General features: G+C 39.9%; 2 protein-coding genes across 2 annotated transcripts in view; one reads left to right on the forward strand and one right to left on the reverse strand.

Moving 5' to 3' along the window:
* The first annotated feature begins 75 nt into the window (after window positions 1–75).
* Window positions 76–2,428, forward strand: rplp1 (ribosomal protein lateral stalk subunit P1). Its single transcript, XM_083925270.1, has 4 exons — window positions 76–269; window positions 1,067–1,141; window positions 1,628–1,736; window positions 2,311–2,428. Exons 1-4 carry the CDS (start codon window positions 198–200, stop codon window positions 2,391–2,393), a joined length of 339 nt encoding a protein of 112 aa, XP_083781396.1. The 5' UTR covers window positions 76–197; the 3' UTR covers window positions 2,394–2,428.
* Window positions 2,429–4,751: 2,323 nt separating this feature from the next.
* ptk2aa (protein tyrosine kinase 2aa) overlaps window positions 4,752–20,484 on the reverse strand; it is a 63,020-nt gene continuing 47,287 nt past the window's right edge. The window contains exons 17-34 of the mRNA XM_083925801.1: window positions 20,102–20,199; window positions 19,330–19,414; window positions 19,135–19,235; window positions 18,705–18,820; window positions 17,905–18,005; window positions 17,429–17,518; window positions 17,137–17,341; window positions 16,523–16,634; window positions 16,337–16,411; window positions 14,482–14,589; window positions 13,762–13,872; window positions 10,525–10,587; window positions 9,687–9,726; window positions 9,382–9,485; window positions 7,321–7,476; window positions 7,075–7,155; window positions 6,490–6,575; window positions 4,752–6,394 (exon numbers count right to left, since the gene is read on the reverse strand). Coding sequence (XP_083781927.1) covers window positions 6,277–6,394; window positions 6,490–6,575; window positions 7,075–7,155; window positions 7,321–7,476; window positions 9,382–9,485; window positions 9,687–9,726; window positions 10,525–10,587; window positions 13,762–13,872; window positions 14,482–14,589; window positions 16,337–16,411; window positions 16,523–16,634; window positions 17,137–17,341; window positions 17,429–17,518; window positions 17,905–18,005; window positions 18,705–18,820; window positions 19,135–19,235; window positions 19,330–19,414; window positions 20,102–20,199 — 1,850 coding nt within the window. The 3' untranslated portion in view covers window positions 4,752–6,276. The remainder of the gene's footprint in view (window positions 6,395–6,489; window positions 6,576–7,074; window positions 7,156–7,320; window positions 7,477–9,381; window positions 9,486–9,686; window positions 9,727–10,524; window positions 10,588–13,761; window positions 13,873–14,481; window positions 14,590–16,336; window positions 16,412–16,522; window positions 16,635–17,136; window positions 17,342–17,428; window positions 17,519–17,904; window positions 18,006–18,704; window positions 18,821–19,134; window positions 19,236–19,329; window positions 19,415–20,101; window positions 20,200–20,484) is intronic.

Consider the following 20,484-nt stretch of genomic DNA (forward strand, 5'->3'; position numbering starts at 1 on the left):
GCTGACGTCAGAGTCACGCAGCGCTGACGCAGAGTATATATACTCAGCTCCCGCCCTCTCTCTTCCCTTTCCCGTTACAGGAAGTTAACGTGCCTAAGGTGCTCGGTTCTTCACCAGAAGCTAAGGCCCACAATCCGGCGACTAGCACCGTCAAATTTAGGCATCCACCGCGACAAACATAAACTCTAACATCTACAATGGCCTCTGTCTCCGAGCTCGCCTGCATTTACTCTGCTCTGATCCTCCACGACGATGAAGTCACCGTCACCGTAAGTGTCCCGGCTCAGCGCCGTCATTACTGTAACATAAGTGCACCCTCGGAGGTATTGCGTTAGTGGTGAAAGCCCTGAACGAGTAAGCTGGTGGTAAGAAATATACTGACCAAAGTGGTATAGTAAATGCCTTTTTAAAATCCGAGTTAAGCTGCTCGGATGTCAAACAGTCACATCTACCGGACAAAAATGGCGGCATGGTGGTTGCTAACGTTAGGCCCATCAGGACAGCCCTTATCTAAGTCGGGACCTCCTCGAGTTATCCCAACAACATGTGGCTGTACGTGTTGTTAATTCCCTTGAGTCTGAAATGGATCCTACCAACTTTTGCAGGTTAACTTCTACATACGCCGGATACTCAAATGACAGGTGCTAGCTAATGCTAAGCTAGTGAATCTCCTCAGTGCACCATGCTTCAATCTTCAGATGTATCAGCGTCGACTGTGTGGCGGTTTACTGACTGTTACCACTTTTAGAGTCTGTCTGCTTTGTTTCATTTATCACAGCGCCACAGTAAGCTTTCACGTGTCATCCCGGTAGTTTTGGTGCACGTGGATGCTCCACAACATTGCTAACGTTAGCATGTTGTATGTTATATTATCCTATCTTAAGAGTCCAAGGTTTAATGGAAAGTTAATACATGATGAATCAACAGCAGTAGTAATTTTGCAATGAGCAATATAACTATCATGTTTCCTTAAAGAACATAGGCTAGGTTTATGGCTAAAACGGGTGGATGTGATGGATGTGAAGGATGGAGTCGATTTCCTAACTGCTGTTTTATGTTTCTGCAGGAGGACAAGCTGAATGCTCTGATCAAGGCTGCCGGAGTCACCGTGGAGCCCTTCTGGCCAAGTCTGTTTGCCAAGGTAAGGGGAAAACACACATTGTATGATGTACATCCAGGGTTCGAACCAGTAGGATTTGCATTTGTCCACCTGAGTTTGAGCCATTATGGAATGGGAGTGAGCATTGCATTGCTTCATTTTGCAGGTGGATACTACCAGATACTTTTTATGGACAAGAAGTTATGTTTGGGTTCTTGTCTTTTAGAGTAATTATTTTAGCCTCTACAGAAATCAATTAGGAATTATGTACAATAATTAAACTTGCTGCAAAAAATCGGAACTCCTGATTGTAAAAAATTGTGGCTGTTCTGTGGTACGGTTCACGTGTATCACAATTGTACCAGGGTTTGCTCAGTTTATCAGCACAGATGTGGATCACAGAAGAGTTTGCTCTCCATAAGAACAATAGTGTTGTGCCTTTTTTAAGTTGTATGTGCATCACTAACCACAACAAGCCTCAACATGTTGATGAACTGACTCTGACCTGGGAATGTTGTCATTTTGAAGGCTCTGTCCAGCATCGACATCGGCAGCCTGATCTGCAACGTCGGCGCCGGAGGTGGAGCTCCAGCTGGAGCCCCTGCTGCTGCAGGAGCTGCTACTGGTGATGCCCCAGGTAACCGAACAGACAGTGGTTTAAATTGGAAGGCAACTTTCAGATGGGCTTAACATTCAAATGCTCCATAAATGTTAATTAAACACCAAAATAGGATATACGTAATGATGTGAATATAATAACAGCCCCATGCTCGACTCCTGGAGTGCCCAATTCGTGTCCTAGAGGGTCACTGTCCTGCATGTTTTAGGTTTCTCTCTGCTCTAACACACCTGGTTCTAACGTGATGAGCTCGTTATCAAGCTGCTGAAGTTCGTCATGGGTTTGAAATGGTTGGAATCAGGTTTAGAGTAGAGAGAAACCTTATACAAGCAGGACAGTGACCCTCTGGGACTGGAACTGGGCACACCTGCACTTGTCTTTTCTCAGTTAGGAGAAAATCGTTTTTTTTTTTTTAATTAAAAATGCTCAAGCATCACACCTGAACTACCAAAGTACTCTGTAAAAGCCAATCCCACTTTTGGCCACATGTTTTTAAATGGTCAAATCAGCTTTGAGATCGTTGGCTATTAAAAGTAGCACCCAGCATCTTTTTGACTTGGCTAACAATATCCTTTCTTGTTTACCCCTACAGCCAAGGAGGAGGAGAAGAAAGAGGAGAAGAAGGAAGAGTCTGAGGAGTCCGACGATGACATGGGCTTCGGTCTCTTTGATTAAAATGTTTTTGTAATAAAAACAAAAGTACAAAAACAGCTGCTGCCTTGTCTTGCTCGTTTTGTGTTCCACATAATGACCTCAGTTACATACATCACCTGTCACTACGAAAACATTTTTAATGTTACAGCAGCATCAGATTTAACTGTTTGGACTCAGGCACATTTAATAGGTTATTGCAACACTTTATGAACTAATGTGGATGTCCACCATCAGTTGAGTAAGTTTTCTAGGGTTTAATGCCAGCAGCAAACTGTATTTTAAAAAACAAACGAATGTGAAAGAGCAGCGATGTTGCTCACACATGGAGACCAACGTTTAAAACAACTGCTAGAGTATAGGTGTGGCACTGCCATGACACTAGTATCTTCACACAATTTATAATATTTAAGGGACAAGTAAGTTTAAGAAGGTGGATAAGAGTATTTTTATTTTTATTTAAGTGTAATTGGAGAGTTTGTAAAAGAGGCTGGACAAAATGTCAGCCAGGTAAGACTAAAATGAATTGCTGAATGTAAATTAGGCAAAAATTGATATGACTGAACATTATACTGGAGAATTTCATTCAGGTTTATATATTTTTTTATTTTGTTGGCAAAAGTTTAATTTTAGAATTAAATTTGTACACAACTTATGCTACAGTGCTTTGCTTTATTGGAACATGCGAGTCACAAATGGTTAAACTAGATGTTTTTTTTTTTTAATCAAATGTTCCTACTAAACCTAAAACATTGCCAATGTTACTTTCACTTTTTGTCTGTGTAAACGAAGTTAAAACTGAGCTGGGGGTCTCTCCTTTGGTCAACGGTGCCCGACCCCTAAAGAAGTGAATAACTGAGCAAGACATGTCACCATAGGAACCAATCAATTAGGAATATCTTCCAAACAAACGTTTAAGTGTGTATGTACGTCAGTAGTGTCATTTTCCACACTGCCGAACAATGCATCTGCCTTCTTACTTTCCTTTTGAGACAATTTAAGATCAAACAACAAACAGTACGTTTGATTAGTTAGACTGTTTGTGATAAAACTGCGTGCACTGACTGTACTTTCTGTTGACGCGGCTCCGTCTTAAAAAAACAACCTTACTTTTACCCACAGGGGGAAACAGCGCTACCAAAATCCCACTTGTGGCCAAAAATATATGACAGCCGTATGATAAGCACTACCATTGAGAATGAATGGGAAAAGATAAGAGCTCCACTATTTCCGGTCTCCCGGTCGTATTTCAGACTAAATCAAGTATTAACTAGTTAATGCTCTAAATTTAATTCTCCACTGTGCATATAATATGTGCAGAATTAAACACATTTCAGACTAATCATATATAAGAATAAATCATTCATGACTTTAAACGTTCAAAGGGATATCGTTATTTAACCGTACTTGTTCCGTAGAAAGTATTGACGTCACTAGCAACATTGTACTTGCACTGTTTTCAAAAAGGCTTCCGGCGGCGTAGTGTAAGCACAAGTTTCCGTAGTGTAGTGGTTATCACGTTCGCCTCACACGCGAAAGGTCCCCGGTTCGAAACCGGGCGGAAACATGTTTTCTTTTTTCTTTTATTTTAACGTAAATGATAATAGATAAACCGAGGTAAAATATGTTATTGCAGTGCTGACTCTAATAATATGCTCCTACAGCCTATCGAGTCAAGTTTCCCTAAGATTTACCAAGATCCTTTATTAGTCCCACAGTGGGAACTTTTCATTGTTACAGCACCAAGAGGATAGAGGAACGCTAGATGTGCCATTTGCTCGTTTCTGTGTGCATTGAAATTAGTGCTTAACGTGTTCAAAATGCTCACACAACTCTGATGTAAGCAGCACATGGTCGCCCCTCATCTACACGTTTCAAGATTCAAGATTCAAGAAGCTTTATTTATCCCGAGGGAAATTATTGTTTGAGCGATAAATTAATGAAAAAACAGGTGAAAAAAGTGGTACTGTTAGATCAATACGGAATAAATAGCCTATTCATGATGCTTTTTACTAATCGCCCTACCATAAACTTGAAAGCAGCGTTAACAGACGCAGAATGCAAATCTATTAGTGAACTGCTGTACATGGATCCTGAGCTGCAGGTGGAAATCGTGCTGAGGGTGGTTTCCCTGACTTCTTATGGTGCCATTAGGGGAAAGCAGTGAACAGAATCGACTTAATATGCTGTATGCACATTTTTCTGGAAGAAGAAAGTATTGTCTTTCTGTCTGCCAATCAATCAATCAATCAATCAATTAATCAAGTGTCCACAGCTGCAGGTAATCAAGAGTAACAGACAAGGAAACAGACAGAAACTAGCAGTATTTCTTAATGATAACAGTGTTTTATTTGCTTGGTTTAGCAACTGTACATGTGACTCCTTCCTGAGAATACCGCTCACCTCAGGGGAGAGGGAACAGTGGAATGGAGAGAGAATCAGAGAGGGAGGAGACGAAGAGGAGGCTGGAGGGAGGGGTGATAACAGGGAGGAAAAAGTAGAACTACTGGGGTGACGGAGCAGAAAAAGAGAGCGGGGATAAAGGTATAAATAACTCCAGTGGAGAGAGGTAGAAAGACAGACGGACTCATGGAGGGGGGGAAAGAGCAAATCATGTTGGACATGAATGTTGAATTCTACTCTAGATATTTAACAGAATATTTGTCCGAAAAAAAGTCTTTCAATGACCCTGAAAATCCAATTCCTGGTTCGACTAGACTAAAGGTAAATCTGACGAGGGCGTATCTGAAAGCGTGCACTGCATATTGTTGATTTGTGAGAAGACAAATAGAAGAAACCCACAATATGACTGATGCTACTACACAGTTTGGCTTCAATATGCAAAACAAGCAATAAAGAAACCGTGAGTGTTACATTTGTGTAAAACTTTTGTTTCGTTCCAAAATGTTGGAATACTCAGTAAACAAAGCCTTTGAGTGAAATGTCAATTGCAGTGTGTTTGGCACAGGGTGACACACTGTAAAGTATAATTAGGAACTCCACTGTAGCTCAAAAAACGGCCTCCAGCCTTTACTCCCCCGTTCATCCCTCTCCCTTATTCACTGACAACTCATGCCTCAGAACTGTGTTAAAAATATAGCTTCTTTGTATATTTACTATGCAAGTTAACTTAAAAAAGTGGCCTGTGACATTTCATTTGTTCTTTAAAATACAGCTTTCATATTTCATTGTTATGCAAGCTCTTGATGCCTGAGATAAAGAGATCGAGAGAGAAGAAGATGGGGAAAAAAGAGATGAAATTATGACATTCATGAGCAGCTGTGAATCAATTATTTTTGCCCACTGAATTTCCAAGACTGAACATAGGGACGTACTGTGAGAGTCAAGGCGGAAATAATCATAATTAATAATGATATAAAAGCATGTTTAAACAGCAACATTATCATATAAACTTCATTATCCTCCTCATCCTGGCTCTTCAGTTCCAGTTGTTACATCCTGCACATGTGGAGCGTGTTAGTTGTGTTCATGTGGCAGATCTCGGTGCGTCCATTCGCCAAAGTCTCTCTGCAGTCCTTCAAGCGAACCTCTAAATCCTTTGTCTGATTCACTTTCTTCAAAGATTAAAAAGCAGTAATGGATGACTTTTTTTTTCTTTTTTTTAAAGCCTCATCTTCGAGGATACGTGATGCAGGATAGGAGCGTTTTTCTCTGGATACAAAAGCAAATAAAGCAACAAAAGTACAAAACAACACAATATTGACCAGAACATGACTGTCGCCAGAGAGAACGATGAATGTTTGTAGGCGACGAGGGGGCTGATTGTTTCAGTGGGTCATGTCTGTTGTCCTTCAGTTCATTTATTCATCTGTCAGTCCATCACTGATATCCAATGTTCTCTTTGTGATTGAGCTTCTGCGCTCTCGCGTCTCCACAGCAACAGAAACTAGTGCGAGCGGATCATCTTGAGTCGTGATTGGTCGATGACATCCAGCATGTTCTTAGCGTCGACGGCGAGGGCGTGAGCTGCCATTAGCATCTGTTTCTTGTAATCCTTTTGTAAACTGTCCAGAAGACAGAAAAAAACGAGTGTCACCGTTACTGTGAAATAAGCAGTAAATCATTATCAGTAAAACACATTTGAGGTATTTGTACCGACCTCGTCATGACGTACTGTTGAGCCAGTTTCATCTTCGCTATCAACTCGGCCAGATCTGAATTCAACAACTTCTGAGCCATCTCGATCTGTGAAAACACAAACAAAATGTCAAAGATTAAAATTTATTTAAACACTGATACTGTACCCTTCTTTTTAGTTGTTTTATAGCAGCAAACATGCAAACGTGCATATCATGACAGCATGGATAAAAAAATAAAAAAGCTAAACTAACATCTGAATATAATAGTGAATTTCAGTGGAAAAAATGCCACTTTTCAAGGACTTTTCAAGCATTTTCAAGGCTCCTAAATCAAACATTTCAAGGGTCTTGAAGCCCTTATCATCACATCTGAATTGTTGCAATAAATACTATAAAAAGTAGGTAATCTATCTCTGGTCCGGTCCGGTTTGCTCCACGTCTGGTGCGAGACGCCAGAAGACAAAAAACAAATATGACGATGGGATCGTATATTTTCAACTATTAAAATTTTACTCTGAGGCACCTTTTTCTCAGTGGTCACACTTTTACATAATCAACCTCCATTCTAACATTCTGTGTTTTTACCTATGTGTGTATGTGTTTACCTCTCTGTGTGTGCTGGCTGGCAACGCAGGAAGTGTCTCGTCCACTGTCGCTAGCAGAGTCCTCAGCGCCAGACCCACCTCCTACACACACAAACACACACGTTTCCAGTCAGTCTTCATAATAGTACGTAATATTCACCTTTATATTTGTTGATGATGATGTATGTTTAACGTCTAAACACTTTAAAATAACAGACAGAAAGAACTGTAGCATTAAATATGCTAAATATAATATATTGATCCTACCTTGACCATCGGGACGTACTCCTCTGGGGCCGCAGGCTGAATCCTGTTGGACATCTCAATCACAGCTTTAACCAATCCTGTTACGTTCTCGTACACTTTGTCGTTGGAACGATCCAAGTTGGCGGTGGGGGGCGGGCTGATCTCTTGAGGCTGCAACTGGACCAAAGAGTTACGTATGAGCGTGTCAATGAGCCACTAAAAAATGAAACTTTACACTTTTTCAATTACATTTTTTCCTTTCAGAAATGTTATTACAAGTTAAATTTAAATTGTTAAAGACATTCTGCTAGCAGGGTCCACATATGTGACTGTAGTTAGACAGATACAACACTGGGGGGCAGTATTTGACTAGATCTACACACTAACTTTCACAGACACACATGAGCCCTCAGATTGTTATTTCTGTCTACATGCAGTTCTACCTACACACTAGATACCTAGACCTTTCCACTATGACAGAAGAGTTTGTACAGTTGTTAGTAGAGTGTGATGGCCGGACAGACAGGGTCAGTTTTCTAGTGGCAAAAGTTCAACCTGCATTAAGCAACAGTTTTTATGCGAAATCAAATGATTTTGATGATGTGATGTGAAGTTCTGTATACCTGCTGAATGTTTAGGGTATTTTTTGTAACATGCATCTTTAACAAACGGATAAGATGTTGACACACATCAGAGTTTGTTTTTGTCTTTGTGGTCAAAAAATCAAACTTAATGCAGGTTTCATTAATGTTCACAAAACTGACCAGCTGATTTGATTTTGTTAAAGCTGCTGCAGCCTTTAATGTGGGGACATAATTAACGAGTGGCTGAAGTGATTTGCGAGGCCAACCCGTTAATGAGAAAGAGTGCTGAGGAAAGGCCTCAGGGGAGGGATGGATTTAAAATTAAAAAACACTGTAAGCTACAATTAAATGTTGGCTTGTGAATGAGAAAAGGTTTCCGTATAATGTTAAAGACAAACATGTTCCACACAGCTTCTCCTGTGAAGATCACAAATACATTTATATGACCAGTTAATGATTGGAACTACATTCAACTACTTCGTTTAACTATATTATCATCTAAGGATGCAATGGAAGACGTACAGAGATCAGTTTACAGTGCTTCTACTGATAGAAGAAAATCACCATGATGATTTTTACATTTTGATACATATTTTTCTTTACCAGAGATATCTTTCACAACACTCAGTGGAACAAGCGCACAATGTTTTACTGGAGACAAAATAATCTGAACTGTAAAGTTAAACTGATCCGTGTTTGACGTGATGAAATGTTATATCCGTGATAACTCTGTAGTAAAAAAAAATCAGAAAACCCACTGACTTGGAGATGAGGGAACTGAAAGTGCAGTAATATTAATTTATTTACGTTTCATTTAAGCCCCAGATGGGATTATTTTGTCACACATACTGTCCTCGTGATAAAAAATGAACTCAAATGTGTTGTCATGCCAACAGTGTTATTTTGTTCTGCCTCTGGTAAAGAAAAATAAGTACAATTAAGAAAGCTTCGCAAAGCTCTTCTACTAACGATAACAATGTCACTAACTCTACAGTGACGACAGACAAACACAAAGATCAGCTTACCCTCCACGGCTACGGGGAGGTTGAGGAGATGGGAGGGGGGTGTGGTTTGGGTGGATGGGGGTTTGACAGGGAGGAGATTGAAGGGGGTTGGGGGGGTGCAGCAGGTCGTGATGAGAGGGGTCAAGGTTTGACAGATTGATTGGTGGGAAGATGGATGCAGAGTCAGAGAAGCAGGATAAGGAATAAGAAGGTGGCAGAGTGTTAAAGGGAAACAAATGCATGGATGTTAAGAGAGAGAGGGAGGAGGAGTAAAGGGGGAGAGAAGAAGGACAGCACATTAGGCAAAAGCCAACCACAGGCAAGGCATGGCACAGCATGCAACCCATCAGCAAAAATGCCAAATAGTGTTGAAGTCAAGTCGAAAACAATGTGCCAGAATAAAAAAGAGGCTGAAGGAATTCACCAACATGAGCTGAATTAATTCATTGTTTGTAGCTCCGATGTGTCGTCGGGTTCGACGTGTGCATAAATACCTTGACCCCCTCGTTGTAGCTGTCCACGGGGCAGAGACTGGCCAGGTTGCCTAGGTGACAAGGAGCTCCAGGGCGTGGCGGTTTCTTAGGAGGAGCCACATGTTCTGGAAAAAACAGAGCATTATAGTACGATTCTGAAAAGGGCAGTTTTGTACAAGTTTTACTTTTGATACTTTAAGTACTTTTTGTTGATAATACTTCTATACTTTTACTTGAAGGCAGGGCATTACATATTTTAACAGTGTTGTCTTATAGTGTGTAATCACTTCTTTTATTTGAGTTTGTCTGTATGCTCGTTTTCTCACCTGGTTTCCCTACAGGCTGGTAGATATGTTGGCTTCCACCCTGCACACAGACAAACACACACACACAAATTTAACTTTTAGTTGTCTTTAATCATTAAAGGAGACAAACTTTATCTCCTACAAAAAGTTAGGAGATAATATTATGTGCTTAAAAGTTAATGTAATACATTTCACAAGCTCAAACAAAAGAAAGTTGAGATATTCCCACCAGTAATATCACTATTCAGCCACAGTTGATGCAAGGTAGAGATGAAGGTCAATGACAAGAGTAGCTTTAAGATAGTTTACCACACATTTACAATGAAATGGACTGACTGTGCAGTGTTTCTAGGTTTAAAGTTCCCATGAGCCCTCTGTGGTCATGTGGTTGGTGTGTAGGCAGTACCCTCTCTGGCACACAGACAGAAATACTTTCTCTCTTTTTCCCAGCCTCCGTATTGCTTCCCTCTTGCACCATTACATTCCTTATACTACTCTCTTTGCTATGATTGGCTACTTTTCTCCTCTTTTCCCCTTTTTCTATCCCTTGTTCCCTCTCTTTTTTAGCAATTACACTATTTACCTTAGCACTGTTCTCTCCATCCGTGAATGGAGGGGGTTAAAAAATCTTTTTCAATATAAGGGTCAACGCCATACGCAAGCACACACACACACACACACACACACACACACACACACACACACACACACACACACACACACACACACACACACACACACACACACACACACACACACACACACACACACACACACACACACACACACACACACACACACACACACACACACACACACACACACACACAGTGAGAGAGAGAGAGAGAGTGTGACTGACCGGTGCTTGTAGTGTGCCGTCCTCTCTGTCGATGCTTCCTCTGCTGTTTCTGGACTCTGCCTTCTGCAGGAGAGAGACATAAAAGTTTATATGTATGTGTGTGTGTGTGTGTGTGTGTGTGTGTGTGTTTGCAGCAATTTTCCATCACTATAAAAGTTATTCCAGGTTGTTCCGATTTAGTGATAAAATAAAACACACATTGTGATTGAATGCCATTAATTGTCCACTTTTTTTTTCCTTTTATAAGACTTACTTTAAAAAAGCATGGGGCGTTCACAAACAAACAGAAGATATGAAAAAAACAAACACAATCGGTACACAGTTTGACAGTCACCTGCAGGATACAGATATAAAAAGTCTATGCACAGCAGCTGAAGTTATCTGTTCCTAATTTCAACAGAAGAAATGCACCAAAAATAAAACCAGCAAAATAACACCAACAACTGTCATTGTTCCATCCTCACTTCCTCAAAAAGTGAAGCTCATCATCCTCATCATCGAGTCAGTTAGGAAGAAGAGCAGCAGATAAACACAATCCTGTCCACACAGATAACTTCCTGACAAGCCTGGTCATGGCGATTACTCTACAAATACACCAACAGTACAAAACTGTCCACATTTGCACCACCTCAAACCCCAAGCATGACTCCAACAACCCCAACTGTCTTCCCGTTTCAGTACCGTTTTGGTGAAGCACGCCTTGAAGAGATGCATCCTGGGAGAACAGAGGCTGAAGAAGACGGGAGGAGGAAAGCAGAGAGTGGAGGCCATCGGAAGGAGGGCGGAGATAGGGACAGAAAGTATGAGAGAAAGAGAGAGATGCAAAGCAAAGAAAAAGTTAAGACATAGAGAAAGAAAGAGAGAAACTAGCAGAGAGGAAACTCAGAAGGTGGAAGAAGAGACTGAGAGAACTGAACTGAGAGAGGCAGAAACATTGAGTCAGAGGAGAATGGAGGGAGAGGAAAAGATAGACAGAGAAAGAGGAGAAGTTTTTCCAGAGGAGGAAAAGCTCCACTGAGCCACAGAGAAAAGATCCAACCGCCTCACCCTTCTCTCTGTTTCTCTCCCTCAGTCCGTTTCTCCCTCCCACTTTTCCATCTCTCTGCATCTCCCTCTCTGTTTCTCTTTCTCTCTCTCTGATGGGTGACTCCTCGTTTGTTCCACCCTCTCCATGGCTCTTGCCAATCCCACTTCCTTTCTCCCTCCTTCTGTCCTCCTCTCTTGTTCCTCCTCACAACCTTCCATCTCTTTCTTTTCATGCCTTACTTTCCCCTTCACTGATTTCTGCTTTCATCCCCTCTAATTCCCCATTGATCCTCTAGTTTATCACAAAAGTATTCTATAGTGGCGGGAGAAGTATTTAGAATCTTCTACTTATTGTACTATTTTCTGCTTTGTCTCGTTTAAGGAAGAACTTGGAAACCATCAACACCACACAGAGCATAAAGAACCGGTTTTAAACCACCGAGACTTGAACCTGAATCTCACATTCAAAGTGACTTGATAAATACAACAACTTTTAGGGTTTATTTTATGTAAAAGACTTCCAAAAGGTAACTTCTATGCTTTTAACCATATGGAAGTTTTACAGCAGTATTGTGCATATTTACATGTCGAGCGTTGATTTTCTTTACAGCTTTAACCTCTTTAAAGTGTTGTGAGTTCACAATGCAATAAAGAGCACTTAGTCGACATAAATTGCTTCAAAGTTATGCTGCATTAGGCTACAGCTACAAAGATTTCCACTCAAGAGTTCATAAACTACACTGCCTTTAAAAGTAATCCTCTCACAGTTTGTATTTGTGGTTAAATCAGTTGTGTGTCTGTACATAGTTCGCTTTATGGCTCCATGTTCAGCTAGTTCCTTATTTGTGCATATAAACACAAAATAAAATTAAAAAAGATTCTACAGTAGCATACAAAAATGCACAGGTGTGATGAGTGTCTTGTTTATGTGTACTGACTTTAGCTCTTACAAAGGTGAAACATCAGGAGGAATGGTAAAAAACAAACAAACCTGGGCAGTGGTTGCACATTGGCCCTCTGAGATGCATTAAGTGTATGGACTGTGTGTGATAACAGATCTTTCTACTGATGATTGATGATTTATTCAGGCCCGGGCCATGAAACTGTTGGGGACACAGTCGTACAAAATGTTTGTGAAGGTGGATGCAGAAAGGAACTGGTGCATTCGGGTAAAGTACAGGCCAGGAAAAATAAATTACGCCCAGTGGTTACCAAATAACAAATAAGAAATCAGCAAGTGAGTCTGCCACGTCTGTCCTGGGAGATTTCCTGTTCTGTGGAGCAAGAAATAAAGAGAGGGGACATCTATCCCCATCCTTCATCACTCATCTCTGTGTTTTTCTATTTCAGCTCTCCTACACCTGGCTCAAAAGTGAAATCCGCCCATCGAGGCAAGGAGAGAGACAATCTGACCTGAGAAGAAAAACAGACTTGTTATGCAAAAAGTAGCGATTTGGCTCTTTTTGGGGCTGTTTCCGTGTCTGATGAGATAAATCAAGCACAACTGAGCCAGCTCTGGCAAAGACAATACACATAGCAACATTTTACTCCATGGAAAAAGCGTCCCACAGCCTCACACACGAACAAACCAGCATGTGCAGGTTGATAGGTCGCTAACAGTAGTTTGGTTAGCTGTCAAGTTGCCCCAGAAGCAGATCCCTGTCTCCAGAAGGTAGCTACACTAGACCTTTACATGTACTGTAAATGCAGCAGGTGTTGCTACAGCACTTCTACGTTGAGTTTGCGACCATAAATAATAGAATGTTTCATTTTATTACATTGTTCATGTCATTTATATCTGTTTTTGGATAAAAAAAGTTGAGATTCTGTCCACAACAACGAACAGAAAGTGAAATGTAAGTATCTACATTTTGTTCATGTCTTTGACATATTCTGGATGTATACAGTACACAGTAAACTGTCAATAAGACTGTCAAAAGACCATTTCACTGTCTGCAAACGTCTCGCATGTCGACGGTAAAAATTTGTGAGACCTTGAATCACTAGATATTCTGCAGCCGAGCTGCACTGCTCAGGAGGAAGTGTGGTCGCTCCAATGTGTTAACAGGCCCGGCCATTATACAGAATAACCTGGTTGAAATCCCTGGAATTTTCCTTAAAAGGTCTATTTGTGTCAAGAGGCGATGTTTTGCACATTAATAGTCCACAGACAAAAAATGAGAACTGTAGCTTGTACATAAATACCATTACCATAACCATGAAGCTCTCCTCTTGCTCCAGCCACCGCTGGTCATCCTCCATCTGTTGTTGCTGCATCATCAGCCTCTCCTCCATCATAGCCTGGCCTACACATCCACCATCCTGTAGAAAACAAAGTGTTTTAATGTGAACTGTTGCTCTTTTAACCTTTTTTTATTTCTCCCTTTAAGTTTACTACTACGAAATAATGAAATTCAAAACTTTTATCTTTTATCAATCATCTTTATATACTGAAGTGATTGTTTGAACTGTGTGATGATCTTTAAACACATATTAAAAATGAATGGATGGTTTTAAAACATTTTCCTGCGTGCAGTAACTTTATTACCCTGCACAGAGCAATGCGGTCTGCTTGAAAAAACAACTTCACCAATGTGGTTGAGGTGCTACCCCAACGATAAAGTCCCATGCTATGATTAATCAAAACGAAAAGTAAATTACATAAATGTTTATGAAAATTGAGACCAGGGTTGTTTTAGTTGCTCAAGGTTATTCAGTTATATTACTCAGATAGCATCCTTACAGTGTATTCAGGTACATACTTGTGTTTTACATCAAAGCTGTATGCAGCTTGGAGTAACGTGAAAGCTCAGATGTCACAGAAAATATGGAAACATTTGATCTCAACACTTCATGGGAAAATATAATAGATGTAATTTCACTGGATTTTCCCTTTCAAATGTCCTTTATGAGTGAGTGTGTGGCGCATACCTCCATGTTAGGGCTCCACAGTGCAGTGTGTTCAGGTCTGTGTTGATTCCAGGAATCGGTAGAAGGATAGCTGCCCCCTACTCCTCCTACACCACCATGAGCTGATGGCTGGAGGTGTACAGAAAGAGACAAAGAGAGTATAAAATGTGGTTAATAAAGGTAAGATGAATCTACAGTGAGGAAAACTATTTTTACATTGTTGTTAACAATAAGCAAATACATAAACTGATCAAGCCAAGGCTCCAACTATTTACCTTTATAAAAAAATCATTTATAACTCAAAGGTTTCTCGTTAGCCATTGGAGAAAACAGAACTGGAAAAACTTTCAAAAGCCATAAACCAAAAGAAATGTGGACATTTTTGTACATAAAAAATGTATATACAAAAATAAAATTGATTAACATAAAGGTTACAATAGCGGACTGATATTTCCTTAGTGAATATAACACACTGCCCTATCCTTTCCTGTCCGGATGACAACACAAAAATCATGATATTCCAACTCGGTCATGCTTCTTCTGAAAGGGTCTCTGAATCAATTGAGGAATCATTATGAAATTATAACAATAATAATCCCATTAACACTTGATCGCACTGTTAATAATTAGTCCTGATTTGGCTAAGGGCCTCAAAGACTCATGGGAGTTCTTGTACAGCATTTCAGATTCTCTCAGTCTGGTATGTAATACATGTTAGCAAAATATACAGATGTTATTCCTACATGTGATATGATCAAGTTTGACTTAAATAGCAGTTCAAATTATACACTCCTTATAAGGCCGAGAGGGAGAGAGAGAGAGCAGCAGAGAGGCACTGATTTTTTGTGTGTGTGTGTGTATGTGTGTGTATGTGTGTGTGTGTGTGTGTGTGTGTGTGTGTGTGTTTAGTGCTGCAGGAAATGCCTGCTGTCTGCTCAGTTTATGAGGAGAGGAATAACTGGACTGAAAGTCTCTCTCATTTTCTCTGACTTCACATTTCTCTTTCTGACTTGACACATGCAGCGGGCACTCGCTTTCCTCCACAGTCTGTCTTCTGAGTTAACTCAGACTCAACACTGACTTTATTGTGATGATAGCTCTCAACTGGAACATTTTGGACCACATTTAAAGGATGATTTATAGAAGCTGCAACCTGAAATCTGAAAGATGTTTCCAATATCGATATGTGATTCATGCACCTTTTTTAAGAACAGTATTCCTCCTCCTCTTTTTCCAGACCTTAACTTATTCCATGTTAAGTTTTATAATAATCTTGTTAAGTTAATCAACAAACTATTTGAAAAATGTCTACTCTTTTCTTTCCAGACCCTGAATAACAAATGATGAGAAACATTATGCTGCTTATGTAGCTCTCTTTACAGCCGTTATTATTTTTACTGAAATATATTTGGTTGAAAAAGAGCAAAAAAAAAAAAAAAGAAGCCCAAGATGAAACAAACAAACCACAAAACCTGACATGGACTTCACAGCTAGAAGGGGACATTGCAGGATGATGTGTTTGTGTTAGTGAACACATAACCTATAAAAATATTTGATCAAGTATCTTAAATTAACACTGATAAGATCAGTGCATTTCACCTTGAGTGTTCAGTCATTACCACAGACAACACATTTATTTAAAATATATATCTTTTCTTAAATAGGTATCAGGGGTGTTTTGCTTGATGTCCATTTCTGAACAGGTTAAGATTTGGTTTTTAAAGATTCCTGTAAAGATTCTGTAGCCCTGCGAACCTCAGGAAGTCAGAGCAAAACACTGATGCAGCCACAGTGGATAAGAAGCAACAGAGGGGCAGTTTTCTCACTATAGGAGCTGTATTTTTGTGTTTTTGTTTATTCTGTGCATTTGCAGTACCGGAAAGTGGTTGAGTTGGGGGCTGGAAAAGAAGCCTTCACTGGAACGAGGACTGGGGTAACCAGGTCTACTGGGCTGCAGACAGAAAGATAAAAGTGTTGTGTTTATCAGCCAGGCCAAACGCATGGACTAAAATACAAGAAAAAAAAAATCAGAGAGAAGAAGCAAGAGAGCAGTTGGTCTCACTTTCGGCGGTGCTTCATCAGACCCTCCAGAGTCCCAGGACACGGTGACTTGTCTCCGCATCTCCATTCGAAGTCTCTCCTCCATTTGAAGCTTCTCTTCCTCCAGTATGGTGCTACAGAAGTTATAAACAAAGGTCTGATCTTAATCTTAAGATTATCTTAAGGTGGTCTTCTTTATCTAAATAGGTGGACAAAGGGGAAAATATAATCTTCCAATATATTTCTCAGTACCAGAAAATCAATCCAATGTGAGAAAAACTTTATTACATCCTTATGATTCAAGAAGATTTAATTCTTCTTCATTTGGAGAACAACTAACTCTAACATCACAAACTTCATATAACATTAATCTGTTAATGTATGGAAAATCTTATGCTGAAAAATGACTTGTATTGAAAAAAGTGCTCCTCGTCTTTGTCATTGACCAATTTTAATCTGTGCTTAGAACAGAAATTAAGAAATGAATCAATATTAAATAATAATAATAATAATAATAATAATAATAATAATAAAGTATTACAATAGAATTAGTATAAGATACATTTATGTAAATAGTATTTAACACATCAAAACACACAAGCAGTTGTTAGCTCAAACTGACAAACATTTTAATACCTGAGTTGTGTTTTGAGTTCGGTGAATCTCGGTCGCTTGCTTGGGTCATAAGACCAACATTTGGTCATCAAACTGTAGAGGGTGGGCGGGCACTGAGGAGGCATTGCCAATCGTTCGCCGTTCTCTATCCTGCCAATCACGTCATTGTTCTTCACTCCCTGAAAAGGCTTGATGCCGTACATCAAGATCTCCCACATGCACACACCTACAGAGAGGCAGAGGAACAAACATTTTTTTCAGTAACAGTAACGAACGCAACACATGTATACACACAAAAATGATCATAACTCACCAAACATCCAGACATCACTGGCAGAGGTGAATCTTCTGAAGTTGATAGATTCAGGAGCCATCCATTTGATAGGAAGTTTACCTTTAGAAGCTGAGACAAATACATTCAAATTTTAGGAATACATTCAATTTGTAATTCATTATTCGGTTGAAAATTTTGCAATCAGTCGAAGAGACCAGAAGAAGACGCTGTTTTCATAACATGCCAACACGAGCAATAAAGTTGAGATAAACTTGCAATATCCTGCTACAACCTGTTGGTGGTGGTAAAGTACTGGCAACTAGACAAGTTGGTAACATACACAAAACTAAAAATGTCTAACTGGGAAAACAAACTGGTCTCAGGTCAGCCACGCTCAAAAAATTAGAGCAATCAACAACAATGAAAACAGTCTTGGATACATTAACAAACATCAGTGAATCACTGTTCTGTCATAACATAATACAACGCTGTGTATGTGTGTTGAGGATCATTACCTTTGTAGTAAGAGCTGTCCTCCATGTATCGTGACAGGCCGAAGTCTCCGAGCATCACACAGTCGACTGAAGACACCAACACGTTGCGTGCTGCTATGTCCCTGTAAGACAACATTGGCTGTCATTAGGCCTGATGCCAAAAGGAGAGAAGAACTGTGAAACACAAAAACGATGCCTGAAATCCCCGCCATATTTGCTATGTGGCACTAAAAGTGCACTATATGACCTTTTAGCTTCTTTACTTCAGCAAAAAAAGACCCTGTTTACGCTTGGTTTTAAATGCATCTTGAGCAATGAGATCCTAAATGGACAGCGCAAAATATAAGTGTAAAGGACCACAAAGGCACAAAGTGATCCGAGGACCCAGACAAGGACGTAACAGGAAAATACGTCATCAATGCAGTACGTGGTGGTTGTTTTGCTGACAGCGCATTTTAGGCGAAGTTGCACAAAGTGAAGTGTGACCGTTCATCGCTTTGCCCTATGGTAAAAGATGTGATTCTGCTGACAGCGATATCTCCAGCTGTACCAACACAACCGCTGCGGTGACATGAAAGTGATGTAGGCAGGAATGAAATCATAACACAAGTGTCTTTAGCTGGTGAAGTAGGATAGACACAGTTGTGAACAACGATGTGTCTCAGCTGTTCGCTTGTGTTTGGATCACTGAAACCCAGAGTTCAAAGTTCAAACAGCGCCTAATTAAATAAAAAATATGTAGTGACCGCAGACATTTGTATTAAGAGAACAAAAACTGTTATTCCTTAATCTATGTTGTGCATGCATGTGTGTGTGTGTACCTGTGTACAAAGCGTTTACTCTCCAGATATGCGAGCGCTGTGCTGAGCTGATAGGCGAACAGAATGAGAGTGGCCAAATCCAAGTTGTACTTCCTCACCTGAAGGAACGAACGTAACTGTGGACAGAGAGAAAAAGATGGAGAGAAAAACAGGGATGAGGGTAAAGATAGAGAAATAGATTTATGTAGGTATTTATAATACACAGCAGTTATCACGTCAATGCATGTCACTATCTAACACTGATAATGGTCTGTCAGCAAAACCTTAAAGTATTGAAGATTGTTTTTCTTAATTTAAAGGATTTCCATGTCAGGCTTTTCCTAGGTGCCTACCATCATGACTTACACACAACACTTTCCTTTGTATGCTGACGAGAAGTGTCACTCTACTCTACTCAGTCTGTATGTGAGATTATTATCCTCAGGCGTACCTCTCCGAGAGTACACAGCTCCATGATGATCCACACAGGGTTCTCTGTGATCACTCCGATCAGCTTGACGATGTGAGGGTGGTCAAACTGGCGCATTGTCACTGCAAGGCAAACAAACACACACGTTACCACACTCAGTAAGTATGAAATGAGTCATGGGTTTGCTAATAAGTCAAGAAGACAGTGTGGTCTTACATGCTTCTTGTAGGAACTTTTCTCTGACACTGTCTGATGTGCAGTTCTTACAGGTCTTAATGGCGACAGGGAGAGCTGGTTTGTCCTGCAGAACGCACAGCACAAAAAGTCACAACTATGCAGATTATAGTCACAAAAGAAAATAGTATATTTTTTGATATATGTCGATAGTATATCACAATTGAGCAAACATTATCATGTACAGGGTTAATTTAATGTTTAATGCTATGAACAGACAAACAAGGGTTAAAGCAAGAAATCATTTTTCTTGAACCCTTTCTATTTCATTGTTTCCTGTTTCCAGTTTAATGTTACACGGTTCTATTTTTTTCTTGTTCTAAAAAATCTTACTTTTACTATGTTTTTAACCGTTACTTATTTCATTTGATTCCAAAGTAATTTGTTCTATTCTATTTTTTATTTGATAGCTGTTTCTAGAGCTGGCAAAGAAAGAATTGCACTGCACATTGTACACTGGATGATTGTGTATGTGACAAATAAACATTGATTTGATTTAATCTGTTCGCTTAAATTATTCATTTGGACAAACACTATTTCAAACCCAATAATAGAAAAATAGATCTTTGTACCTGTTGTTAGACTTGAGAATACTTTTAAAACGGTTTGTTGGATGAAAGTTTGTCTTGATGATTTTTTGCAGCGTACAGAAAAAAGTGTGCCTATGCGTGTGTGTGTATGTGTGTGTATGTGTGTGTATGTGTGTGTGTGTGTGCGTGTGTGTGTGTGTGCGTGTGTGCGTATTTCCACATACTGGGCTGTTATAGACTCCTTGGTGTACATCTCCAAACTGACCCTCTCCTATGCAGCGACCCAGCTCTATCCTGTCCCTCTGGATCTCATAATCCCGTGCTAAGAGAAAGAGGAGGAGGACAGAAGTGGAAAGAGTTAGATTTATACTTTTACCTGCTGTTTTTCATACACTGGAAACACAGGAAAGACCCATCACATTTGACATGCTTTATTTGGACCATATGGATGGGGTTTACCAGGACAAGACAAGTTGGACGGAATCAGGTCATTTTCTTTAATCGCAAAAAAGTAAGTAAAGTACTAAGATACTTTCAAATGATTTCCAACTGTCAGGCAGTCAAAAAATCGTCCTTTTTGGTAAACCCCACCCACCGGCAATCAGAT

This window comes from Echiichthys vipera (assembly GCF_963691815.1).
Source record: "Echiichthys vipera genome assembly, chromosome: 13".
In the NCBI taxonomy this organism is placed as follows: domain Eukaryota; kingdom Metazoa; phylum Chordata; class Actinopteri; order Perciformes; family Trachinidae; genus Echiichthys; species Echiichthys vipera.